The 27,930-nt window shown below is 38.8% G+C and overlaps 2 protein-coding genes across 3 annotated transcripts in view; one reads left to right on the top strand and one right to left on the bottom strand.

Annotated features, from left to right (window-relative positions):
- The window catches only part of LOC307000842 (CCN family member 1), a 249,198-nt gene that overhangs the window by 190,100 nt on the left and 31,168 nt on the right, over positions 1-27,930 (bottom strand). The window lies entirely within an intron of this gene.
- The window catches only part of myh9b (myosin, heavy chain 9b, non-muscle), a 60,393-nt gene that overhangs the window by 27,264 nt on the left and 5,199 nt on the right, over positions 1-27,930 (top strand). For both annotated transcript variants that reach the window (XM_079632465.1, XM_079632464.1), the window contains 30 exons: positions 339-402; positions 1,153-1,251; positions 1,331-1,474; positions 3,684-3,779; positions 4,100-4,371; positions 4,451-4,624; positions 5,789-5,962; positions 6,046-6,160; positions 8,253-8,440; positions 8,611-8,732; positions 8,862-8,931; positions 9,131-9,291; positions 10,184-10,292; positions 10,381-10,512; positions 11,249-11,455; positions 11,573-11,710; positions 11,805-11,928; positions 16,599-16,770; positions 18,136-18,348; positions 19,423-19,567; positions 19,653-19,859; positions 20,885-20,989; positions 21,080-21,232; positions 22,185-22,433; positions 23,577-23,789; positions 23,939-24,151; positions 24,672-24,833; positions 25,894-26,022; positions 26,107-26,195; positions 27,065-27,188. In XM_079632465.1, coding sequence (XP_079488591.1) covers positions 339-402; positions 1,153-1,251; positions 1,331-1,474; positions 3,684-3,779; positions 4,100-4,371; positions 4,451-4,624; positions 5,789-5,962; positions 6,046-6,160; positions 8,253-8,440; positions 8,611-8,732; positions 8,862-8,931; positions 9,131-9,291; positions 10,184-10,292; positions 10,381-10,512; positions 11,249-11,455; positions 11,573-11,710; positions 11,805-11,928; positions 16,599-16,770; positions 18,136-18,348; positions 19,423-19,567; positions 19,653-19,859; positions 20,885-20,989; positions 21,080-21,232; positions 22,185-22,433; positions 23,577-23,789; positions 23,939-24,151; positions 24,672-24,833; positions 25,894-26,022; positions 26,107-26,195; positions 27,065-27,188 — 4,563 coding nt within the window. The remainder of the gene's footprint in view (positions 1-338; positions 403-1,152; positions 1,252-1,330; positions 1,475-3,683; positions 3,780-4,099; positions 4,372-4,450; positions 4,625-5,788; positions 5,963-6,045; positions 6,161-8,252; positions 8,441-8,610; positions 8,733-8,861; positions 8,932-9,130; positions 9,292-10,183; positions 10,293-10,380; positions 10,513-11,248; positions 11,456-11,572; positions 11,711-11,804; positions 11,929-16,598; positions 16,771-18,135; positions 18,349-19,422; positions 19,568-19,652; positions 19,860-20,884; positions 20,990-21,079; positions 21,233-22,184; positions 22,434-23,576; positions 23,790-23,938; positions 24,152-24,671; positions 24,834-25,893; positions 26,023-26,106; positions 26,196-27,064; positions 27,189-27,930) is intronic.

The following is a 27,930-nucleotide window of genomic DNA, read 5'->3' as shown; positions in this document are numbered from 1 at the left end:
CATGTTAGCATTGTGCTAGAACGTGTTAACATTTTATCCACGGAGTAAAATCTGAAACGTCCAGTTTTTCAAAGTTATTTTTAAACTTTCAGACAAGGTTTTGTCAAGCCAACATCAAAGTTTTTCATCAAACGTTACTCATCTACTTGCGGTTTTAAAATGGTAAATTCATAAGTAAATGATTTTTAATGTATATTTTTAAATTGCATTTTTTTTAATAGATTAAAAAAAAGCATTTGCCTATTAGTGTTTATTAATTGACATTGTGATGTTTGAATTATTAAACTGGAAACAAGTAAAATATGTGTGATTTATCTTCCGTCTCTTCTGTGTTTCAGGGCAAGTTCATCAGAATCAACTTTGACGTTAACGGCTACATCGTTGGCGCCAACATTGAAACCTGTATCTTTATGTGCTCGTTAATATGATGATGCTTTAAACTTGAAGAATGAGCTTCTTTACGCTGGAAATTAACTCATGGTGAAAGTAACGATGGCTTATTTGCATGGCAATGTATTAAATCATGCTAGCAACGTGTTGAATCATACTAGAAGCATGTTAGCAATGCGCTCAATCATCATTCTAACATATAAGTTAAATCATGTTAGCAACACGTTAAAACATGCTAGCAATGTGTTAAATATGCTAGCAACATGTTAAATCATGTTAGCTATATGATACAACATGTTAGCAATGTACTAAATCATGTTAGCAACATGTTAAAACATGCTACCAATATGATACAGCATGCTAGCAATGCACTAATTCATGCTAGCAACATGCTATCTTGTTAGAAGCATGCTAATAGCAACATGTTAAATCTTGCTAGCAATGTGTTAAATCATGCTAGCAACATGTTAAACTTGTTAGGAATGTACTAAACGTGAAAAAAATAGCTTCTTTACGCTGGAAATGAACTCATGGTGAAAGTAACGATGGCTTATTTGCATATTTATGAGGTTGATAACATTAGCACGACTTGCTTTTAATGACCTGAAATTAAAAATGGCTAACGATAGTTTCTGTGAATGTATGTAGAGCATGAATAACTAATGAGGCCAGAGCTGAGCCGCTTTCTGATTGGCTGTTAGCATTGTCGCACACGGCGAACATTCATTCGAACATTGGTGTGTCCTTGACTCTGAGCGTCAGACCTGTTGGAAAAGTCCCGCGCGATCCGTCAAGCCAAAGAAGAGCGAGCCTTCCACATGTTCTACTACATGCTGACCGGCGCCGGAGACAAACTGCGCGGTGAGTGTGTGTCTGCTCGTCTGATCTCCGCTCTTCCAGCACGAGACTCACTCTCGGCTTCTGTTCCTCTGTCCATCAGCTGAACTGTGTGTCGAGGGCTACAACAAGTACCGGTTCCTGTCCAACGGGAACGTGACGATCCCGGGACAGCAGGACCGAGACATGTACCTGGAGACCATGGAGGCCATGAGGATCATGAGCATCGCGGAGGAGGAGCAGATCGGTGAGTGTGTGTGTAGAGTAGAGGTCGACCGATAGTGGATTTTACCGATACCGATGTTTAGGTTTCACCGTGTATGCCGATAACCGATATTATTTTAATGGATACTGGGATTAAAAACAAACATAACACTCCAAGTAAAACAGTGCTGAACTGAAATGTGCTAAATGAAATAAATATATAAATATCAATATATTAAAATGAGAAGTAAGTTGTACAGAACGAACTCTAAAGAAAATAATTTAAATATTACAGGTCAAATGTGTGTGTGTGTTTTTTTATATTTTTAGCTATAACCTAGAAACATAGCCAATGTAAATGTCATATAAGTAACACTTTGGAAGTCCCATTTGTTAACAAGGATGTATTGGCTATCTTTCATGAACTATATGCATTATGCAATATATGTTTTTACTGCATGTAATAATATTTGAGCAATACAATTGTACCTTGATCATTCATGTTAGTTCATAGTACATTAATAACTAAGGTAATAACAGATCAAATAAAATTTTCAGATAAAGTAAATGTTGAAATTAACAATGAATGACACTTCTACAACATTTATTAAAGGAGAACTCCGGTCAATTTTAACATTAAGCTCAATTTTTTGTAAATTTGGAGTGCTGTCAATACAGAGAACAACGACAAAAATCGGTGTTGCCCACACGGTGTTATCCTCTTTTTAAAATTTGCACCCTATTGACTTGAATGGGGTCTTATTTTAAACCTGCTTTTATCCTCTTAACATCCTTGATGTGTCATACAAGTGCCCAGCCATGTTGAGTGATTCCTTCAGAGTGAACACGAGTGAATCTGACTGCAGTAGATGTGAAAGATATGAATAAAAATGATGTTATATCAGCCAGCGCACAGACCTGTATTTAGTTCCTGTTTTCGGTGGAAGTCCAAAGTAGTCGATTGTCGAGTTCACGTGCGTGATCATAGTAACTAAACCTATGCGCGTGAACTCGACAATCGACTACTTTGGACTTCGACCGAATCTTATTGTAATCTTATTGTAAAGTGTTACCATGATTCATGCTTAAAGAAGATGGCCATATTTAAATATCTGCAAAGCCCAGAGCATTAAAATGACATAAACGTAGACCTATATTACATGTAGGCTACAGTCTCTCACTTTATTTGCTTAGATTTTAGAACACTTGATGATTATCTAATCAAAATAACAATATATATTGTAGTGATAAAAAAGTACTGAAATCGATTGCGTCTCTGATTTGTTTGTTTCTGTCGGCTGCATGAACATCAATGTTGAGAAAGCAATCACGTCACTAGCTTTAAATATGCAACTTCGCCGACTAATGAATGCATAAAAGTGACCAGCTGCATATAAACTAATGGAAATAGATGGTAACAATTGCGACATAAAACATTTGGGTCAGGTTTCCGTGTTTTTGTCACATTGCTTTAATCGCTTGAGGTAGCCGTTACTAATGTTATTCCTCTCAGACTCGACGGCAAACATACTTCTGTTCTTTCTCTGCTAATGCAGCATCTAGTCAACAAATGAATTACTTTATAATGATATGGCAATATGTACTTTAGTGTTCTGTATTCTTACCGTTTCGCTGTCTGTGTTTTAAATGCGCATCTGAAGTGTCAGCGCTCTCCGTGCAGCTTGTAATCTCCGTGCTGCGCGCTGCCTCACGTGTTAACATAGATAACTCAGCCAGTGATAGATTGTTATTTGTCCTCTAGAGGGCGCTCTCGCTCTGTATAATGCCAGCAGTCTCTACTCTGCGCGCTCAAACTGTGTAACGACTGCGCACACTTCTCTGCCGCTTCAGCAACGGACGCAACCCGGAAAAATATCGGTGTGGATTTTTTTGCCGATAACGATAGTTCTACCAATCAACTATCGGCAACGATATATCGGCAAAACCGATGAATCGGTCGACCTCTAGTGTAGAGAGTTGTTTCTATTGTAGCCTATTTTTAAACCACAGGCCTTGTGTAAGTGTTCTTTAGCCTGTTGATTTTTGTTCATGATATTCAGCTACTCATTAAATATTTTGCAATAAGATTAAATGTGAATGATATTAACTTTTTTTTTTTTACCTTCGGAATCGAAATTAGGAATCGATAAGAATCGGAATCAATCAAATTCAAGCGAATCCCAACCCAAGTGTATAGTGTCCTGCAGTGTGTTTGAGGGAGTGTAATTGTGTGTGTGTGTCGCCCCCTGCAGGTCTGCTGAAGGTCATGTCGTCTGTGCTGCAGCTCGGGAACATGTCCTTCAAGAAGGAGCGCCACTCGGACCAGGCCTCCATGCCTGATGATACAGGTGAACGTCACACACACCTCCGTCTGCTTTAGCACTACCTATTCACATGTTTTTTATTTTTGGTCTTTGTAATAAATTATATAAAAATAAACTATTAAAAATGTTAAGTGTTTATTCATATTTTGAATTAGTTTTTTGTTGTTGTATTTTTAGTATTTTACTTTTGGTCTTGATTTAAAATTTTAAATTAATGTTTGTTTTTATATTTTACACAAAATAAATGAATAGTTGTAGTTTTTGTTAAAAACAACAGCTCTGTAAACCAGTAACCGAGTGTCATCGGATTAAATATCTCTAATCGTCTCTCTTCACATCTCCAGCCGCGCAGAAAGTGTGTCATCTGATGGGCATGAACGTGACCGATTTCACACGTGCCATCCTCTCGCCCCGGATCAAAGTGGGCCGTGATTACGTGCAGAAGGCCCAGACGCAGGAGCAGGCCGAGTTCGCGGTGGAGGCTCTGGCCAAAGCCACGTACGAGAGGATGTTCCGCTGGCTGGTGATGCGCATCAACAAAGCCCTGGATAAGACCAAGCGTCAGGGCGCCTCCTTCATCGGCATCCTGGACATCGCCGGCTTCGAGATCTTCGACGTACGGCAGAATCCTCACAGTGAAATGTATTACCCAAGGTTCTGAGCGGTAGTGACTGTGTTTGTGTTGGTCTCTGCAGCTGAACTCGTTTGAGCAGATGTGCATTAACTACACCAACGAGAAGCTCCAGCAGCTCTTCAACCACACCATGTTCATCCTGGAGCAGGAGGAGTACCAGCGCGAGGGCATCGAGTGGAGCTTCATCGACTTCGGCCTCGACCTGCAGCCCTGCATCGACCTCATCGAGAAACCCGTGAGTCTCCACCAATCACACGGCTCCTAGAACCGTTACATGCCATCTAATTGAGTCGTTTCCATGTTTAAGATTGGGAAACTTGGGAATCTAGATACCTGTTAGTGGCTCTCCAGCAATCGTGCAACCCCTAGAATGATCATGTGATCTATTTCCATGATTTATGAGTGGGAATCGAATCCACCAATCACACGACTCCTAGAACTGTCACATGACATCTAATAGGGCGGTTTCCATGTTTAAGATTAGGAAACTTGGGAATCTAGATACCTGTTAGTGGCTCTCCACCAATCAAACGGCTCCTAGAATAGTCACCTGACTTTTAATTGAGTCGTTTCCATGTTTAAGATTGAGAAACTTGGGAATCTAGATACCTGGAAGTGGCTCTCCACCAATCGTGCAACCCCTAGAATGATCATGTGCTCTATTTCCATGTTTTATGATTGGGAATCGAATCCACCATTCACACGGCTCCTAGAACTGTCACATGACATCTAATGGGGGGCGGTTTCCATGTTTAAGATTGGGAAACTTGGGAATCTAGATACCCGTGAGTGGCTCTCCACCAATCGTGCAACCCCTAGAATGATCATGTGATCTATTTCCATGTTTTATAATTGGGAATCGAATCCACCAATCACACGACTCCTGGAATGACCATATGTTTAACATTGAAAATCTAGAACTTGGGAATCTGGTCAATGGTCAATGATCAATCGCATCCAAAATATATACATGTATGTACACACATATACATTTTATTTAAGAAAAATGTGTTATTTATAATATAAATTATGTATAAATATATATACAGTATATACATGCAAATATTTCTTACATGCATATGGGTGTATTTATATATACAAAATAATTATACACAGTACACACACACACATATATGACGTGTAAACAAATTTTATTTTGTATGCGATTGATCGCAATTGTTTTTATTTTTATCTTTGATTACAGTATTTATTGATCTTTTTGAATTTGATAACCAATTGTGTGTCTCCTAGAACGATCATGTGACCTGTTTTCACGCTTAAGATTGGGAATCGAGAACTTGGAAAGCCATCGTTTTAATAACACTAAATCCAGAATGCCGTCCTCATGATCTTGTGCTGCTTCTCTCTGTGGTTGTAACGCGTGTCGCGTGTTTTCCAGACGAGTCCTCCAGGAATCCTGGCTCTGCTGGACGAGGAGTGCTGGTTCCCCAAAGCCACGGACAAGAGCTTCGTGGAGAAGGTCCTGCAGGAACAGGGGACGCATCCCAAATTCCACAAACCCAAGAAACTGAAGGACGAGGCTGATTTCTGCATCATCCACTACGCTGGAAAGGTGCTGGCGCGCTCCCCGGCTCAACCCGTGTGTGGTTTCAGGCGCGACCGGGAGCATTAACCGTCTGTGGTTGTGTTTCTCAGGTGGATTACAAGGCGGACGAGTGGCTGATGAAGAACATGGACCCGCTGAACGACAACGTGGCCACGCTTCTCAATCAGTCCACGGACAAGTTCGTTTCAGAGCTGTGGAAGGACGGTGAGTCGACACATCACATTCGATACGCTCTTCAATGAGTGTCAAAGGATTTGTTCACTTCAGAATTAAAATTTCCTGATCATTCACTCACCCCCACGTCATCCAAGATGTTCACGTCTCTGTTTCTTCAGTCAAAAGGAAATGAAGGTTTTTGAGGAAAACATTCCAGGATTTTTATCCATATTGTGACTTCAATGGTCTAAATTACAGCTTCAGAGGCTCTACATGATCCCAGCCGAGGAATAAGGATCTTATCAAGCTAAAAAATAAACATTTATATACTTTCTAACCACAAATGCTTGTCTTGCACTAGCTGTCATGAGCCACACATTACGTAATCAGGTTGAAAGGTCACGCGTGTTCCGGTTCAAAAATATATAGTAGGATGAAAATCTCATTTTCTCCTCCAACTTCAAAATCGTCCAACATCATTGTTTTTTTGTAAATGGCGTTTGACTTGATCTTTGCACGTTCGCTTTGTAAACCTCATTGAAGTCCACTATATGGAGAGAAATCCTGGTATGTTCTCCTCAAAAACCAAACTAAAGAAAGAAAGACATGAACATCTTGGATGAAGTGAGGAATGAAGGAGTGAACTAGTCCTAAAGCAGAGGGTTGATGGAGAAATGTTGACGTGAAGGCGAACAATGACTGATGCATTTAGACTCAGGCCACCTTTAACATGGCAACATCGGTGGAAACTCACTGGATTTGTTCTCTTCTGCTCGTATCGTCTGGTGTTTGGTCCTCTGTTTTCATCCATCCATCCGTGCGTGCCTTTTTTTCTTGTCCTCCTGGACCTCTGTACACACCGTCTCCCGTCTCTCAGAGGTCCAGAACTGTCAGAGAGCTTATTTCTATCAGCGTTTTCCATACCTTCATTTAGAACCAGGTGACGTCTCTTGATTTCTCTCTCTCCCGTGACTTTCTTTTCCCCCTCCATCCATCCATCCATCAGCTGTCCAGTGTGACTGTGTTTCTCCGAGGTGTTGATAATGTTTTTTTTTCTCTGATATTTCTGCTGTCTCTCCTCTCTGTGTAATAGTGTGCTTTGGCGCCCCCGCTGTTGGTCTGTGGTACTGCAGAAATGGGTATAAACTGCATGGGTTTGGTTCTGTTCTCACTCGTGAAACATGACCACAGTATGCAGTTACACACACACACACACACACACACACACACACACACACACACACACACACACACACACACACACACACACACACACACACAGGGTTCAAAAATTCACTTCAGCCAAACCTGACAATGGTGGGTTTATAACAAATTGGGAAATATACCCTATATTTATTTTTGCTTCATGAAAATAATAATAATAATAAAAATAATAAATATTTATCTGTTTTTTCCACTTTTATATTACTTGCATCAGCATTGTAAACTAGCCAGACCCACAAAAACATGTAATGTCATATCCAATGCAAAAAATGCAAGTTTTCTGCTTAATATATTTGCTTCAAATAGAAAACAAATGTAGACTGTATTAAATACTTACTGTTCATTTATTACGTTTTCCATCTAAACAAAAGGTACAAACACGAGACAATCCTGCCCGTCTAATTTGATTTGCTCTTGACTTGGGAAAAAAGTCCCAGACTGTCGTTCCTACTTGGTCAAATTGTAAGCCATGTGCTGCTTATTGAAAAGCAGTGGCGAACTGAAAACATTTGTTTTTCTTGCACTTTTTTGTGCTCGTTGAGCCTCATTCATGAAACACAAGGAGAATGAATTGTTCGTAATTGTTCTGAAGTTTGTGTCATTCAGTTCAACTTGTGTTTTCATGAACGAGGTGAGTGTTTATTTTGGACCCATGAACACACACACACACACACACACACACACGTGCGTACGTGTCACCTGCACTGCATTGAGTTGGATCCATTTTCCTGTGTGTGTTTCCCCTCCACTCTTCACCAGCATCGTGTGTCTCTGTGGTTTTGTCACCAGTGCTGACGTGTGTGTGTGACCCACTGAACCGTGGGAAGTTTTCACATCATCATGACCCGACTGCATGCTGGAGATCGAAGCGTTGTGCAGTGCAGTGACCCTGTCTCTCTCTCTGTCTCTGTCTCAGTGGACCGTATCGTGGGCCTGGATAAAGTGGCCGGGATGTCGGAGCTGCCGGGAGCGTTTAAGACCCGTAAGGGAATGTTTCGGACGGTTGGTCAGCTCTATAAGGAGCAACTCTCCAAACTCATGGCCACCCTCAGAAACACCAACCCCAACTTCGTCCGCTGCATCATTCCCAACCACGAGAAAAAGGTACGGTAAAAAAAAAAAAAAGTTTGTGAAGAAAGATGATTATTTAAACGGTTTGTAGGTGCCAAATTTTACTTTTTGAAATTGAAGTCCTGTATGAAGCCTATACTTTAGGCTTAATGTGTCCTGAATTCATCGTAAGCATGTGTGTTTTGTGTCTCGGTCCGTCTCAGGCGGGTAAGCTGGACCCTCACCTGGTTCTGGATCAGCTGCGCTGTAACGGTGTGCTGGAGGGCATCCGAATCTGCAGACAGGGATTCCCCAACCGCATCGTCTTCCAGGAGTTCAGGCAGAGGTACCTGTCTATGCAGCATCTGTTACAAACTAAATCTAACTGAATTACTTCTTGCTAACTGAACTCGAGTACAAGACCTGATTGTGTTTTTTCACTGGTGTTAATGGTGGTTTGTGTTTTTTCGCTCAGGTATGAAATCCTCACGCCCAACGCCATTCCCAAGGGCTTCATGGACGGCAAACAGGCTTGTGTGCTGATGGTGAGACCAATTCTGTATTTGAAATAAACCGGTTTAAAGGCGTCCGGTGGGACTTTAGCTCGGGGTTTCTGAAACTGGGGTTTGCAAACCCCTGGTGGTCAGTGAGGGAACTGCATGGAGTTAGTGGAAAGTTAATTAAATCAAAACATAAAAATGTAATAAATGGTTTTTAAATATAAACTCTTCATCCGTGTCTCAGATCAAAGCGCTGGAGCTGGATCCCAACCTGTACCGGATCGGACAGAGCAAGGTGTTTTTCCGTGCTGGAGTCCTGGCTCACCTCGAGGAAGAGCGAGACATGAAGATCACCGACGTCATCATCAACTTCCAGGCCTGGTGCCGTGGATACGTCGCCCGCAAGTGAGCCTCACGACACACACATAATACAGCTTAGTTAGATGAACTCTTGTTTTACACAATATTTACTAAAAAATGAAAACGGAGAAAGTGCACAATCCAATGACAAAATGATTGGCTGATTAGGTATTGCTAGTCAGAGGCAGTTGGTGTCAGGTGGAGGGACGTTTCTATGTGGGAATCCATTAAACAGCGATATTGATTAGGGATGAGTCACGATTTGCGAAAATTTGATTAGTTGATTTAATTACAGAATATCGAATAGGTTGTGCGATTTATTGTCTGAAAAAATCCCCATGTTTTTGGTGCTGATGCGGTGGTGTCATGTAACCAGAGGGTGACGTAACACCAAAAAAGCTGGCACAAAGAACCGGCAAAAGTAATGATTATGAATGTCAAATATAGCAAGGAGACATTCGAATTGTTTATTAATAAACTAGCGATTTCTGTCAATGTCGGTTGACGATGCTGACTCTAAATTCACTTTAAAGAAAGGCTTTCTACAAAACAAAACTTAATGAAGTGGTCAAAATCATGTCTGACCCACTCCATATGTCTCCCGATATATTGCGCATCTTATGATTCTATCTTACTCATGCTGTTCACTTTTCATATAATCAACATAGATGAAATTAAAATATAACATCATTTGAACATAAATATGAAACTAAATGTGTTTTCTTTAATGAGTACAACACGTATATTAGCCTACAGTACCGAGAAATTGTATATGGGAGCGGAATTTGAGCGAACGTGTTTTACCGGTGAGCATGTGGGGGAGAGGTGCGTTTTTCTAATAATTCTCAGCGATCATTGAATATTATTTTTGCTTGAAATGTCCATCCCTAATATTGATGTCATGTGGTTTTGAGCTGTGCGTGTGTGTGTTGCGCAGGGCGTTCGCTAAGAGACAGCAGCAGCTGACGGCCATGAGAGTGATCCAGAGGAACTGCGCTGCCTACCTGAAGCTCAGGAACTGGCAGTGGTGGAGACTCTTCACCAAGGTTAATACACACACACACACACACACACAGATGTTCAGGTGTGCCTGATGTGTGTTCTGTACTGATGCCCTGTGTGTGTGTGTTTCAGGTGAAGCCGCTGCTGCAGGTGAGCCGACAGGAAGAGGAGATGCAGGCCAAAGACGACGAGCTGCACAAGGTTCGGGAGAAGCAGCAGTTCGCTGAGCAGCAGCTGCAGGAGCTCGAGGTCAAACAGAAGCAGGTGTGAAGCGCACTAACAGTCTATTCGAAAGGGTTACCTTTTTTTTTTTTTTTTTTTTTTTTTGAATTATATATAATAGAGCTGCACGGTTCTGGATAAATTGAGAATCTTGATTTTTATTTTATCATGATTCTCACGATTCTGAATAGACAAACTGAATGAATCCGCAATCTTTTTTACAAATCTCTTGAATTAATGATTCAATGACTTGCTCATAAACACTTCAGTTTTTGAACAAATCTCTTGAATGAATGACGCAATGACTCACTCATAACGTTTCAATGATGAATGAATCAGCATTTTGAACAGATCTCATGAATTAATGATTCAATGACTCACTCATAACGTTTCATTGCTGAATGAATCGGTATTTTTAAACAAATGATTCAATGACTCATATAAAGACTTCGCTTGTTTCATTACTGAATGAATCAGCGTTTTTAAACAAATTATTCAATGACTCATAAAGACTTCGCTTGTTTCATTACTTAATGAATCAGCGTTTTTAAACAAATTATTTAATGACTCATAAAGACTTCACTGGTTTCATTCTTGAATGAATCAGCGTTTTTGCACAAATGATTCAATGACTCACTCAAATACTTCACTTGTTTCATTACATTTTGCAATTTTTTTAACAATGAATCGTGCAGCTGTAGTATATAGTTGATGAATGTGGTATAATTCTGTATCGGCTGAGTTCTGTATGATGTGAGCGCTGTGCTTGTGTCTCCAGCTGGGTGCGGAGAAGATGGCGCTGCAGGAGCAGCTGCAGGCGGAGATGGATCTGTGTGCCGAGGCCGACGAGATGAGGAACCGCCTGGTGGCCAAGAAGCAGGAGCTGGAGGAGATCCTGCACGACCTGGAGGCTCGCGTGGAGGAGGAGGAGGAGCGAGCCAATCACCTCATGACGGAGAAGAAGAAGATGCAGCAGAACATCGGGGTAAGCGCTATACAAATAAATGTGAATTAAATTAAAGAGCGCTGTGCTCTCAGGAGCGGGCTCAGGTGTGTGTCTGCGATTGGCTGAGTGATGAATGTGTGTGTTTTGGTCCGACAGGATCTGGAGCAACAGCTGGACGAGGAGGAAGCCGCCCGACAGAAGCTGCAGCTGGAGAAGGTCACGATGGAGGCCAAGCTCAAGAAAACCGAGGATGAAGTGATGATCCTGGACGACCAGAACAACAAGCTGTCCAAGGTCTGTCTCCACACACACGCACTGGTTTAGATGTTGTTCAAACGCTGGTGGTTTTCCTCACTGTTGTGTGTGTGTGTGTGTGCTGCTCCTGCAGGAGAAGAAGCTTCTGGAGGAGCGAGTCTCTGAGTTCACCACCAACCTGGCCGAGGAGGAGGAGAAGTCCAAGAGCCTGCAGAAGCTGAAGAACAAACACGAGGCCATGATCACAGACCTGGAGGGTGAGTGCAGAAACTAACGTGTATAGTTGATCATATGTTAGTTTATAGTGTTTAGTTTAGTTTATTAAGATCCCCATTAGCTACTGCAAAAACAGTAGCTATTCTTCCTGGGGTCTATAGACTTCAACACCAAAAAAATATTCTTATAACATAAAACCATACATTATGTAGACAAAAATGGAGTGTACACATTCATACATAACAATACAACAACGTACTAAATAATAAATAAAAAAAACAATAAAACAACAGCTCTACATTATTCATTATCACAATACACAGTTACAGCAATACTACTATAGGGTTCATAATTTTCACAATGTTCATCCTCTTTTCAACCATTCATATCAAAAAAGAAACATATAAATAATTACAACTATTCAAATGTAAATAAATAAAGTCTTAATCTTTTACGAAAATTCATTGCATTCATTCCCAAAATCAAAAACTGCGGAAGAGAATTCCATGCCACCATTGCTCTATACAGCACCGTCCTTTGTATAAGGTTAGTTCGACATGGAGGTAACAAAAACGACTCTCTGTTGACTGACGAGTGGAATATTGATGCACAGCACTAAAAAAAGACAGTCTGCTGTATAGTATTTCTGGCATTTTTGTAACAATAATTTTTCTAACAAAGTTAACAATACAATAATTAATCCTACTTTTTACACTTAGCCAAACTAACCTAATATTCAAGTCTCTAACACTAGTCCTGAAAGGGCAACTTAAAACTACCCGAGCTGCTTTATTTTGAGCAACTTGCAATTTTCTTAAATTCATTTCAGTTGTACTTGACCAAATAATTGAACAATAATCCAAATGTGATAAAACTAATGATTCTACTAATATTTTCATCACTCGATTTGGAATAAATTTTCTACAATGCTTAACAATTGCCAGACTCCTGCCCATTTTCAATAATATTTGATTTATATGACTATTCCAATTTAACAAGCTGTCAACAGTCACACCGAGTAGCTTTACCTCCGTAACCTGTTCTATCGCAATATCCCCCACAGTCAGACTCAACACAAGCGGATCTTTTAACAAATACTTGGATCCCAGCACCATACATTTACTTTTCTCTGCATTAATCACCATTTTATTGTCCCTAATCCAATTTTCAATTAGTTTTAGTTCAACTTGTAAAATTGTATTAAGTTCAACAAGGGTTTGCGCGGACGTATAAATTGTAGAATCATCTGCATATAGGGCCATGGTGGAATTCTCTAAAACAAAAGGCAAATCATTTGTAAAGATAGAAAATAAAAGTGGCCCAAGGCAACTCCCTTGTGGCACACCACAATCAAGAGTCTGTATATCAGAGTTACTCCCATTAAATGTTACAGTAAATTCCCTATTGGCAAGATAACTTTTAATCCATTCAATAGCAGATTTTTCAAAACCATAACAAATTAACTTTTCCAACAAAATTTCATGATCAAGTACATCAAAAGCAGCACTCAGATCTAACAATACTGTTCCAACAATCTTTTTATTATCAATATCTTTTATCTAGTCCTCAGTTATCTGAGCCAAAGCTGTTGTTGTAGAATGTTCCTTCCTATATGCATGCTGATAAACAGAATTTAAACCATTTATACTAAAATACATACTGATTTGTTCATAAACAATTCTTTCCGTAACCTTACTCAGAATGGGTAAAATACTAATAGGTCTACTATTTTTACCCGACAGTGGTTCCTTATTATTCTTTATAAGTGGCATAATTTTAGCGACTTTCCAACTAGTAGGACAAATGCCTTTCTCTAAACTTAGATTTATTATATAACTTATAGGCCTAGCAATCACATCAGCTACTAATTTTAATAATTTTGCATCAAGGTTATCAGCACCTGATGGTTTCTCTTTAATTACTTTTAATAAATTCTCAACTGTAGTAGTACTTACTCTTTCAAAGTCAAATTTGCATTCTTTATTTCCCATTATTTTATTACATATTGTTCTATTATTTAAATAACTTTTTTGTTTCAGATTCATACCTTGTCTTAAAGATGAAACTTTATTCTTGAAATAAGAACTTAAATGATTTGCAATATCAATGGGTTTAGTCAAAAATGATCCGTCAACTTCAATAAAAGATGGCACTATTTCAGCTTTTCTCCCCATTATTGTATTAAGCATACTCCAAATTTTACTACTATCAGATTTTGCCTCTTTAATCTTATTTTCATAATAATTTCTTTTTTTTGTTCTATTTAGTTTAGTAACATAATTTCTTAATTTCCTATACTTATTCCACAGGATACTATTTCCTGATGTGATTGCTTCAGCCTTTAAGTCATTTCTAAGCTTTATGTGCTCCTTAAGTTCTAAATCTACCCAAGGAGCAGCAATGGTTCTCACAGTTATTCGTCTCAATGGCGCATATTTATCCATGATTGGCATTATTGAGCTAATAAAAGCCTCTAAGGCTCTATTAGCATCATCCTCAACTAATATCTTTGACCAATCAACATTTCTGACTTCTTCACAATATTCATTTTCATTAAAATATTTAAATATCCTTTTAACAATAATTTTCTGCCCTGATTTGGGCACCTTAGTTTTCCTATTAATTGAAACTAAATTATGATCACTAAAGCCTACCGGCATAGAAATTGCTTTTGAACATAAGTCTGCGGCATTTGTAAAAATTAAATCAATACATGTAGCTATTTTTGTGCCATCAGATCTATAAGAAACTCTAGTTGATTTTTTAACAACTTGTGATAAATTACAGATCTCTGCTAATGAAAGCAACTTATTTTTTAACGAACAGTTATTCAAATGCCAATCAATATTCAAATCTCCTAAAAAATATATTTCATATTTTGTATCACAAACTTTGTCTAACATAGTACAAATCTTATCTAAATAAACTATAGGTACATTAGGTGGTCGATAACAAACACCAATTAGAACAGGCCGAAGATGTGGTAACTGTACTTGTAACCACAAAGCTTCTACACCCACACAACCAAAATCATTTCTAATTTTTACAGGTATTTGATATTGAACATAAATTGCAACCCCACCACCATTTGCATTTCTATCATATCTATACAGATTGTACCCATCTATATGCAATAACGAATTGTCAATATTTGTATCTAAATGAGTTTCTGCAAATTATTATTTATTAGAGTTTCCGAAATATCCTGAACCTTATTTCTCAGACTACATACATTTAAATGTGCTATGCATAACCCTTTAATATTTAATCTATCTTTTACCATAACCGTTGTGTCTGATTAAACATCTGTCAATAGTAGAGCTGTACAAAAACAATAAATAACATCTAAAAGAAAAGCTTACAGACAAACCCACATAGAAACATACAAACAACCAAAACAACATACAAACATACACACACACACACACACACACACACCCACACTCATGCACACCCCACTTGTCAACATTTATAAACAAAACCAATTGGCAGCCACGCCATCTCCAGACATAAACATACATTTTCGAATACATAAACAAACTTAATAATTTAGTTATTATGAAACATTCCGTTCTACAGTCTCAAAACATTCTTCCTGCTACCTCTTATCGAGCCTCTTCCATGTCTTGTTTGTCCAATTCAGGCTCTATGACCGTCTTTAGATATGTCTCTGCAGCTAGATGGTTGGAGAACTTTTTCGTATCTCCTTTGAAAGTCAGAATCAAGGTGGCAGGGTGAATTATGCCATGCTTAACTCCCGCATTCCATAGTTTCTTCCTCACGTCCCGAAAACTCGCTCGTATTTTAGCCATCTCCGTCGAGATATCAGGAAAGAAGCGAAGTTTCATTCCGCGAACCTCTAGCACCCTTTCTTCTTTCGCAATCCTCACAATCTCATCTCTCACCACCAGCCTCTGCAGTCTTACAATCATTACCCGTTGCCCAGATTTACTCTTAGATCCAACACGATGCGCCACCTCCACCCCTGGCTCAAGCTGGAGCTTATCACTGAACAACTCTTTTAGCAGTTGAGACATATAACTTGTAGGATTTCCTTTCTCGACATCAGAGGTCAGGCCCATAACACGGACATTATATTTACGATTGTAACTCTCCAAGCGCTCAGTTTTCTCCTTAAGTTCATCATTATCTTTACGTTAACTTTCATTTACGCCCTCCAGTTTGGTTATACGGCTATCGAAGGTACACAATGAAGCCTCTATTTCACCAATTTTTGTGGCACAAACAAGCACCTGCTCCTTAACAGCATTAAGCTGCGTTGTAGTCTATTAATCGCCTCATCAAGTTCCTCTCGCATTATCCTGCGAATCAGAGAGGTTAATTCTTCCATGTTAGCCTCTTTAGCTACCATGTCTGTAGCGATCACCTGCTGCTGAGCGAGGTCCACTTCTCCGTGCTTTGTTTGTGCTTTTCTCTTCTTTTGGGGCATAGCATACGACGAACCTCAGGTTTAAAAATAAATTTATGCTAGATCAGAATGTCATTTGTCATTACCACAGTTTTGTCAATTTTTGTCGGAGACTGGCGTTATCGGCATGCCTAGTCTTCGCGCATGCTCACTTATCCTGCAGTGTGTATTAACTACACATGGATGCTATGAAGAAATCAGGCACTGACTAACAGTGATGTGATTTGGTGGAGGATTGATGCAGGATAAGTTGTGCTGAGTTAACTGTGTGTGTGTGTTCAGACCGCCTGCGTCGTGAGGAGAAGCAGCGCCAGGAGCTGGAGAAGAACCGCAGGAAGCTGGAGGGCGACTCCACCGAGCTGACGGATCAGATCGCAGAACTACAGGCCCAGATCGCTGAACTCAGAGCGCAGCTCGCCAAGAAGGAGGAGGAGCTGCAGGAGGCACTGGCCAGGTGTGTGTGTGTGTGTGTGCGTGTCAGCTGACCTACAGGAGCCAATCACGATCAGGAACCGCTGCATTCCTGGGGTGTGTTTCCCGAAAGCATCGTTAGCCAACTACGGTCACAAGTTCTGTCGTTATCAGCAGTTCAACGAGTCTGTGTTTCCCGAAAACATCGTTCTAACACACATTCGCAAACAGCATCGCAAACTTGTGTGTTTGGAACGACAGCTCTCGACCTGCGGTTAGAAGCAGAGTATCTTGTTTTCATATGTGGACTCAATACATCCTTATCTTGAGCCAAATAAGCATTCAGTACAAGCTTTTATGTAGAATACGTCTTTTAGTTTGTCAAGAGATTTGAAGCGTTGTTTTTGAAGAGTGCGCATGTGCGATCGTGCTCTAGTGCGCAAGACCGAGCCTGTGATTCAATCTGGAAATAAAGGAAAATAACGGAGAAAAATTAGAAATAGTCCTCAATGACATGTCTGTCATTTATATCAAAACATCTAGCATGAATTCAATCTCAAACAGATTCTTTAAAAGAAGTTATTACTCCAACACCTGAGTGACATCGTTAACCAACGTGGCTGAACGACCAATTTACGACAATATGGTTTCGAGAAACGGTCGTGACTATGCATCGTACTATGGTAGTAAAGCAGCGAGTTGCGCCAAAGTCCTTTTAGGCAAGTCGTGCCACTCGGCCGCCCTCTTGGCAACGCCTCCGGGCAGCTATTTCGGACTAACAAGACCAGGCTCCTGTCTAAATGAGTGGGCAGAGTCAGAACTGCACTTCCACTGGTCACCGGGACATACAAACGGCATGTATAGAAACAGCAGTAAAATATGATAAATCGCTGAAAAGGTTTGATGACTTTGCCCCAAAATAAGGTTTAAAACGGCTTTTTCCCCACAGGTTATACTTTTACTACGCATGCGCAAGGGTTCATGACACCAACTTCATTTACGTCTCTATCCAGAATGCCTCAACTGTGCGCATACGTCAGTGGAACCACACGATAGGCTTAAATGTTTCCCGGCTTGACTGTTAAAAGCAGATGATTGGCTTTCCAGCGGAAGGGGCGGGACATGTGCATACAACCGCCATCTTTGCCGTTACTGGTTTTCCTTATATAGTTGTATTGAGGAAGTGGCATGTCTCTTATATAAATTGTCTTTGGTTACGCTGTTGTTCGGGAAACACACTCCAGATCCGTCTGAGACAAGCGTGCTGCACAAGTCCTGAAAGTGAAGCCAGAGCGTCTCGATGGCCCCCGGTGACTGGTCCCAGTATAGCTCATGAGGCGTCGTCCATCTTTTTTCCCAGTCTATGTTCTGCGTGTGTGTCTGACTGTTACTGACCGTTTCCCACCAGGATCGAGGAGGAAGCGGCGCAGAAGAATCTGGCGCAGAAGAAGATCCGCGAGCTGGAGGCTCAGCTGAGTGAACTTCAGGAGGACCTGGAGCTGGAGCGAAACGCTCGCACCAAAGCTGAGAAACACCGGCGGGACCTGGGAGAGGAGCTGGAGGCCCTGAAGACTGAGCTGGAGGACACACTCGACTCCACGGCCGCACAGCAGGAGCTCAGGTCAGCACGCACACACACACACACACACACACCTGTGTTCTCAGAGGTGTCAGCATTTCTCCAGATTTGTAACGAGAAGCATGAACCTGACACTTAAAGGTCTTCAGTCAAAATTATAAGCTTGAACGGTTTTAAATGTGAAAATATTTATTTTATTTAATAAAAAAAATTATTGTATTATTATTAATACATTTCATCATTTTTATTGTATTAGATATTATTTTTCATGTAACAGTACAATGGCATTATAATTCTTAATTTATGCCTGGAGTCAAATAGCAATCGCACAAAAATATTCATTTTATTTATTATTTTTATTATTATATTTTTTATTTGATTAGATATTCATTTTTAATTAAACAGTAGAATTTCATTGCAATTCTTCATTGTTATTGTAGTAATAATATTATGAAAATAACTTAATTTTATTTTTATTACTATCTTTTTTATTTTATTAGATACACTTCTTAGTGTAACAGTACAATTGTATTACACTTCTAGATTTTTATAACTAGTTAAATAATTGTAATAAAAATAAGAAAATAAAAGTAATTTTATTATTATAATATTTTTATCTTGTTAGATATTACATTTTTATTTAACATTCCAATTACATTGCAGTTGTTCATTTTTATAATTAATGTAATAACATCAAAATAATAGCTCAATTTGATTATTATTATTTTTTTATATTATTATCATATATTCATCATTTATTTAAAATTATGATTTCATTCCATTTTTATCATTACATTTAAAATAATAATATTATGATGATAAAAACATTTTTTTTTGTATAATAACAATACAACTGCATTACTATTGAACATGTCTGAAGTACAGTTAAAAGTCAATAATAATAATAATATGAAAATAATACTTCAATATAGCTGATTTAACAACAGTGGAAATGTAATGTCCATTTTTACAGTCAGTGCAAAGACCATTTTTTATTCTCAGTTGTTTCTTGTAAAGTTTTGAACACCTTAAAAACAAATATTTAAATTGTCATCAGAGTGGTTGAATATGGCTAAATACTTCATCACGATGCGTGTGTGTGTGTGTGGGGTGCAGGACGAAGCGCGAGACTGAAGTGGCTCATCTGAAGAAGAATCTGGAGGACGAGGCTAAGGTTCACGAGCAGCTTGTGGTTGAGATGCGGGTGAAACACGGCCAGGCCTTCGACGAGCTCAACGAGCAGCTGGAGCAGGTCAAACGGGTGAGACACACACTCACACACACCTGAGATCAGCCACGCGTGCGCTTCCGTGTCCTCACACACTCCCTCTGCTGTCTGTGGACAGAACAAGGTGTCGGTGGAGAAGACGAAGCAGGCTCTGGAGTCCGAGAGGAACGAGCTGCAGATCGAGCTGCAGACGCTGATGCAGGGCAAAGGAGAGTCCGAGCACCGCAGGAAGAAAGCGGAGACGCAGGTGCAGGAGCTGCAGGTCAAGCACGCTGAGAGCGAGAGACAGAGGCTGGAGCTGGCAGAGAGGGTCAACAAGATGCAGGTGCGCTAAAACAACACCACCGTTACACCGCAGAATGCTCACTTTCAAACATTCACGTTAGAAAATACTGGTGAACAACAGATTTAAAACTGATTTGATGACAGATTTCCAAACTGCCTCATAAGAAAATAAAAAAATCATGCTTTGGTAAATCTTAATTGGCACAAAATAATGAAATTCTGACATAAAAAGTCTAAATTATGAGTTGCTATGCCATAATTATGACTTTTTATGCCATAATTTGACTTTTCAATATGTAATTGTGAATTGATATGATCACAGAAGTTTGTAAGTCAACAATCACTATTTATCTTATAATTTAGACTTTAATTTCTCATAATTTAGACCTTAACTTAATTTTATGTAGTAATTTCGTCTTTGAATGTCAACTTCAATTTACTGTCTTAATTTTGACTTTGTCACAATTTCAACTATTTGTCATAATTTTGATGTCATAATTTCGACTTTTTGCGTAATTTCAACTTTTTGGTCATAATTTCAACTTTTTGTCATAATTTCAACTTTTTGTTGTACTTTCGACTTTGCATATAATAATTTCAACGTAGTATGTCATAATTTCAACTTTTTGTTGTAATTTCAACTTTGCATGTAATAATTTCAACGTAGTATGTCATGATTTCAACTTTTTGTTGTAATTTCAACTTTTTTGTCATAATTTTGACCTAGTGTGTAATAATTATGAATTTGTATGTCACTTCTACTTAGCATGCTCTAATCATGATTTACCAAAGGCATGATTTTTATAGCAAAAATGGGCTTCCATACTTTTGTCACGTGTTAAATATTTTCTGGAAGTACCTTGAATAATTTAAGTTATTATTTCAATAATTTAACAACACATTCGTATGTTTATGGTCTTCTGATAATGGTCAATGGGCACATGACAAAATATTTCACCTTTACTTATTACGTGTTTTACTTTGACCACTTTTTTTTACACTCTAGATCTGCTGATATTCCACTTTAACTTGTGTTTAAGTGGTTATTGTAATATTAATGTTCAGGTGGAGCTGGATAACGTCAACAGTCTGCTGAGCGAAGCCGAAGGGAAGTCCATCAAAGCCACGAAGGACTGGTCCACCGTGGAGTCGCAGCTGCAGGACGTGCAGGTACACATGAGGGCATGACCCTGAGGGATCATGGGATACTCCTGCAGGTGTGTGTATGTGTGGCTCACCTGAGTGTGTTTGTGTCTGCAGGAAGTGCTTCAGGAGGAGACGCGTCAGAAGCTGTCTCTGAACACACGTCTGCGTCAGCTGGAGGACGAGCAGCACAGCCTGAAGGAGCAGCTGGAGGAGGAGGAGGCCGCCAAGAGGAACCTGGAGAAACATCTCAACACCATGCAGGCGCAGGTACACACACACACACACACGGAACTCTAGCGCTCTACACAATTCTACAGTTATGTTCTGCTCTGAAATAGTTCATCAAAACTGTCTGAAACATCCTCAAAACAAACTAATGTCTCTAGAGTAGAGCTTAAGTGGTGTAACAGAGTTAAATTCACTTTGCTAGCCGTAGTTATGTTTGATTTCTGGGTGATTTTTGTTCATTTGAGTCGGTTCTGTTCATAAAGTGTTCTGAATGATATAGTGAATATATAATTTTCTCTATAGAATTTGATTTGTTCAATTGAGTCAGTTCTGTTCATAAAGTGGTTTGAATTATTCATTAAAGGTCTGAATCAAAATGGCTTTTTTTTGCCTCCTCCAGTGAACACACATTATTGTGGAATTTCACTATAGATTTTGATTTATTGTAGATTTGTTCATTTGAGTCGGTTCTGGTTATAAAGTGGTCTGAATGATTCGATAATGATCTGATTTTTTGTGAACACAAATGATTGTGAAAATTTGTTCATGAGAATGCAATTAGGCAACAGATTTATTCAGATATTCGTTAATAGACATTTTTAATGAAACTTTGTCAAATGTCAAACTGAAAGAGCTTGTATAATTGCTTTATTTTTTATAATTTTGCAATAAATATAATAGTTAAATTACATAATTTTCTTAATTTCTACTATTTTCATGCAGCTAATATGGCCTTAAATAAACAAATTAGCAAACTGTCAAGTCTATACTGTGCAGTGCATGCTATTGTTTTTAGTTTTTTTAGCAAACTATTTCAATAGTACAATTATAATAGTCAAGTCATCATTTTAGAAATGAATCGGCTAAATTTGTATAAAACTTATCTTAAATTCTGGCTGTTCAGTCAACAAAGAGTTTGATGCTAAAGAGATAACGGCACATTTGTAAAATATAATGAAGTACAGTGTAATAAGTCTCTGTGTGTGTGCAGCTGGTGGACATGAAGAAGAAGGTGGAGCTGGAGGCGGGGTCTCTGGAGAGCGCCGAGGAGACGAAGAAGCGCGTTCAGCGAGACCTGGAGAGTGTGACGCAGCGCCTGGACGAGAGATGCTCCGCCTTCGACAAGCTGGACAAGACCAAGACCCGCTTGCAGCAGGAGCTGGACGACATGCTGGTGGACCAGGACCACCTCCGGCAGATCGTCTCCAACCTGGAGAAGAAGCAGAAGAAGTTCGACCAGGTGAGAGTCCGCATGAGTTTAGTCCAGTACACCAGCGGCTTTCAAACTCTAGAGATGAGCTTTCAAGTGAGCTAAAACTACACACTTATTTGTGCAAGTAATACACAATTGAACATATTTGAACAACATGGGCATTTTAATGTTTTTTTTCTAGTTATGTTGAGCTTAAAAAAAAAAAAAAATTCTAATGTTTATATTTTAGGTTTAGTAGTTTTAGTTTCAGGGATGTCATTTTTACAATATTTTAACATGCATTCAAAAAAAAAATCTTAATGACATGGGCTTTTTTTAATATATATTTTATGAATGTACATTTTCTAGTTAAAATAGTTTTTTTTTTTGCTTTTTTACATTTATTTATTTTTAAATATAGATTTATTATAGTTTGTCTTTTTTTTTCCGGGATGTCATTTTTAAATATTTTATTAGGTGTTTAAAAAAAAAAAATTTTTATCCTTAATAAAATCAAATCTAGAAAACAACATGGGCATTTGAAAAAATATATATATTGTTGAGATTAAGTTATTTTGTTGTAGTTTTTATTTTATTTGTATTGACATTTTTTATTTTGTTTTATTTGATATAAAACATTTTTTTTACATTTATTTATCTTTGTTTTAATCCTTGACATGGACAATTTTTTATATACATTTTTCTAGTTATGTTTCTAGCTTTTTTAAGTCATTTTGTTGTTAATTTTTGTCTTTTTATTTATTTTTATTTAAGATGCTTATTAAATAACTAATTTTAATTTATTTTTTCAGGTATTTTGAGAAACCATCTTTTTTTAAAATCTTAGTGATAGGCATTTTTACGACAATTTTTTTTAATATATAATTTTTTTTTGTATCATACCAAAGTTTTATATATATAAATATTTTTTATTATTTATTCAGTTTTGATTAAAAAATACAATTTATTTTTGAAACTTGGGAAAATCATGATTTACCCTTAAATCAAGAATGGCGGGAAAAGTCATGGAGGCCCTTGATTTGTTGTTGACGAATCAAAAAGCTTGAGAGCTGCTGGATTACGACAAACTAATCAATCTGGAAATGATACTTTTGAGCATTTCTGCAGACCCCCATCAAACAGCAACAGCTGAGCATGAGTGTGAGTGCCTGACGTGCTGGTGTTTTGCAGATGCTGGCGGAGGAGAAGTCCATCTCCTCCCGATACGCAGAGGAGCGCGACCGTGCCGAGGCCGAGGCCCGTGAGAAGGAGACCCGTGTGTTAGCGCTGGCCCGAGAGCTGGAGGCCCTCACCGACCTGAAGGAGGAGCAGGACCGAACCAACAAACTGCTCCGCGCCGAGATGGAGGACCTGGTGTCCTCGAAGGACGACGTGGGCAAGAGCGTAAGTGCCTTTTCCAGTCGCCTGGAGTTCATTCAGCGCCTCGTCTCCAGCAGTCTGACTCTCTCTCTCTCTCTCTCTCTCTCTCTCTCTCTCTCTCTCTCTCTCTCTCTCTCTCTCTCTCTCTCTCTCTCTCTCTCTCTCTCTCTCAGGTGCACGATCTGGAGAAGTCGAAGCGCTCGATGGAGCAGCAGCTGGAGGAGATGAAGACGCAGCTGGAGGAGCTGGAGGACGAGCTTCAGGCCACCGAGGACGCCAAGCTGCGGCTGGAGGTCAACATGCAGGCCATGAAGGCTCAGTACGAGCGAGACCTGCAGGGCCGAGACGAGCTGGGAGAGGAGAAGAAGAGGCAGCTCGTCAAGCAGGTGCAGAACAACTACACACACTCCCCTGATGAAACACACGCCTCTACTAACTTATCATTTCAGTGCTTATTTGATGTTTGATTAATCTGTCGATTATTGCCTCGATTCATCTGATTAAAAAGCCTATATATATATATATATATAGTTTGTATATTGTATTGTATATGTATTGGCTTTTTATTCTGATTAATCGTAGTGAATAATCAACATATCAACATGTATAAACATGTTTCCATGATTAATCGGATTAAATTTGTACTTTTTATTTATTTATATATATATGTATGAATGAAGATGAATCTGTTGATTATTTCCTCTATTAGTCGGACTAAAAAGCCACTTTTTCATTTATATAGAGTGTGTATGTATATATACTATGTATGCATAAATTGGCTTTTAACCCGATTAATTGAGGAAATCGATTATTTCCTCGATTAATTGGATGAAAAAGCAGAGCTTTATATATAGTTGTGTATAGCTGTTGTAGCCGTGGTTGATGTTGTTGTGTGTGTGTTTTGAGGTGCGTGAGATGGAGATGGAGCTGGAGGACGAGCGTAAGCAGCGCACGCTGGCGATGGCGGCGCGTAAGAAGATGGAGCTGGACCTGAAGGAGCTGGAGGCCGCCATCGACCAGGCCAACAAGAGCCGCGACGAGGCGCTCAAGCAGCTCAAGAAAGTGCAGGTGCGTCCTCAGCGCCAGAAAACACACACACACACACACACACACACACACACACACACACACACACACACACACACACACACACACACACACACACACACACACACACACACACACCCCTGTGATGAGCTGAACAAGGCTTCAAAATACTCACACTTGTGCACAAACACTGTGGTGAGGCAAATTAAATGTTTACCAGTCATTAAATAAATAATGATAATCATCACAAAACATTAAATACACACTGTTTGAAAAGTATAAACGCAAGTCATAAGAGCTTCGTAATAATACAGGTATTGATTTGATTCAGATTTTTGTTTTATTACATTCTGTATATTTTTATTATATACTGTAATTTGTTAATATTTTTATTTTTCATTTGAATTTAGTAATTTGGTTGTGCATTTTTGTCACTTTTATTAGTTTAGTTCTTCAATTCAAAATCCACGAAACTGAGAAATGTTGGCTTATTTTATTTCAGCTAGTTGCCTTAAGTACATTTATCATTTTAATTTAGTTTATTAAGTACTAAAATAACTCAAACTGAAATAAAATAAAAATACTTAATGTAACAAATAAAAATGGAAAATCTTAAAATAAAACAAAAATTTAAAGATACTAAAAATGTAACCAATTAAAATGGAAAATCTTAAAATAAAGATACTAAGAATGGAAAATCTTAAAAATAAAACAGAAATTTAAAAAGACTAAAAATGACGAATTTAACGAATTAAAATGGAAAATATAAAAAATAAAACAGAAATTTAAAAAGACTAAAAATGTAACGAATTAAAATGGAATATATATATATTTTTTAAATGTAACAAATTGAAAAGAAAAATAATAAAAAACTATAAGAGTTCAAAATACAAAAAAATTAACGAATTAAATGAGCAAATATCAAAATAAAACATTCTGGCTCATGAACTTCCATTTTAAGTGCTTTAATACGAGTTATTTTAACACACATTCTGTAGTAATGGACGTTCCGCCACAACACACTCCTTTAACCGCAGCCTACACGCGTATCTGAGTGTTCGTGTGTGCTGTTGTGTCTCAGGCTCAGATGAAGGACCTGCTGAGGGAGCTGGACGACACGCGCCTGTCCCGCGAGGAGATTCTGGCCCAGAGCAAAGAGAACGAGAAGAAGGTGAAGAGCATGGAGGCCGAGATGATCCAGCTGCAGGAGGTCAGTGTGTTTCTCTCTCTCTCTCTCCTCATCGCTCATCGCTCAGGTCAGGGGTCAGTCTGACGTCTCTCGATGCGTTCGCAGGAACTGGCGGCCGCCGAGCGGGCCAAGAGACTAGCGCAGCAGGAGAGAGACGAACTGCAGGACGAGATCAACAGCCAGGCCGCCAAAGGGTGAGAAAACATTTACATCACGTCATTATCACATTCCATATGCAAATCATAATGAAACACATTGATAATAAATCATTTGAAAACTTGTTTTTTATGCTCAACTGTTTTATTATTTTTTGGACCAAAAAAAAAAAAAAAAACATTTTAGTTTTTAAGAAAATTTTATTCAGAACTAAGACATTAATATTCTTCCAGTGTTTCGATTTGATTTTTTTATTTGATTTCTCTAATGGGAAAATATTTAATAATAAGGACACTGGTTTATAAAAGATAAATTAAAAACTTTATTATTATATTATTTGGCCTACTATTTTTCATTAGCTATTTTTTAATCCAAAGACAACTACAATTATTCAAAAAAAATCTTCCATTGTTTTAAAGAATGATTCAATGCATCTAATTGATAGATATAATTGATCAATTCAAATTATAATTAAATGTATTTCTGAAACATAATTTGAAGACCCTATTTTTATTTGCACTATAAATTTAACCCATTTAATTTGAGTTACTTAAATTAATAATATTCTCCCAGTATTTTTTAAGATTATTGATTGCATTATTTAACGTGTATATATACAATACAATAAAAAATACTATATTTAATAAAAAATACTATTTTAAACCAAACAAACTAAACTAAAACACTTTTAGTTTTTGCTTTGGTTCTGACAAATACACGTGGCACCATTTGCACAGACACAATAGAACATTTTTATTTGACATTTTTCAGATTTCTCGAGCCGTTTGTCTTTTTTTCAGCTGCTATAATGCCCAGTAATCAAACACACCTGAATTACATGTGAAAACACTGGCTGTGATGAGCAGTAATCTTGCTGTTTGTAACCCGGCATTGTGTGTGTGATCAGCGCTCTGGGCTCGGACGAGAGGCGGCGTCTGGAGGCTCGTATCGCTCAGCTGGAGGAGGAGCTTGAGGAGGAGCAGAACAACACAGAGCTGGTGAACGATCGGCTGAAGAGATCCCTGCTGCAGGTACGACACACTCCCGACATTGACTAAACTTGTTCTGTCCACGGAATGTCTACGAATACAGGATTAAAGTTCTCCGTCGCTACGACGGATTTCCGTTAATATCAGGGCTCCCCTGTCATTGTCTTAAGTTCACTTTTAATCATTTTAAGGCCGTAAATATGCTTACATTTCTCAAATGGTGCAATAAAGGTCTTCATTTTAGTTTGAATGGGTCTTAAGGAAGGACGAGGTGTATTCACCCTGCGGAGGGGGATGTGATCAAAGCCTGGAGTGGCGCTAAAGCACGTTCCTATCTGCACTGAGAATTCTGTGGTAACTCCGCTCCTGATCCACTCCGGGTTTTCTATACCCGCTCACGGAAAAACTGCTCAGGATAAGTGCGAAATGAAGGTTGTGAAATGATTGCCTAATGTTAACTCTACTTTGGTGCTGCAATGATATTGCATATCGCCACGATAACCGACCTCATCTAAGCTGCTTTAGGGGCCGTTCACATCTTTGCGCTCACATGCGTTTTTTTTTTTATGTAGATGCGCGAAAAGTGCGCTCAAATAGAGAGCGACGCTGTTGCAACTCGTCTCGCTTGTGTTCCCAGGCAAGGTGAATGGAAAAATCTAAGTAAGTTAGTCTTTAGGGCCGTTTGCAACGACTGTATCAATCAAATATCAGCTTTTGGAAGGTAAGATATACAGGTAAAGATTGGGAGACTGCGAGAAGAATAGAGATGAGAGAGGAAGAGCAG

The sequence above is a fragment of the Phoxinus phoxinus genome (genome assembly GCF_949152265.1).
Source record: "Phoxinus phoxinus genome assembly, chromosome: 1".
Classification (NCBI taxonomy): domain Eukaryota; kingdom Metazoa; phylum Chordata; class Actinopteri; order Cypriniformes; family Leuciscidae; genus Phoxinus; species Phoxinus phoxinus.
This window is presented reverse-complemented; position numbering and strand designations above follow the sequence as displayed.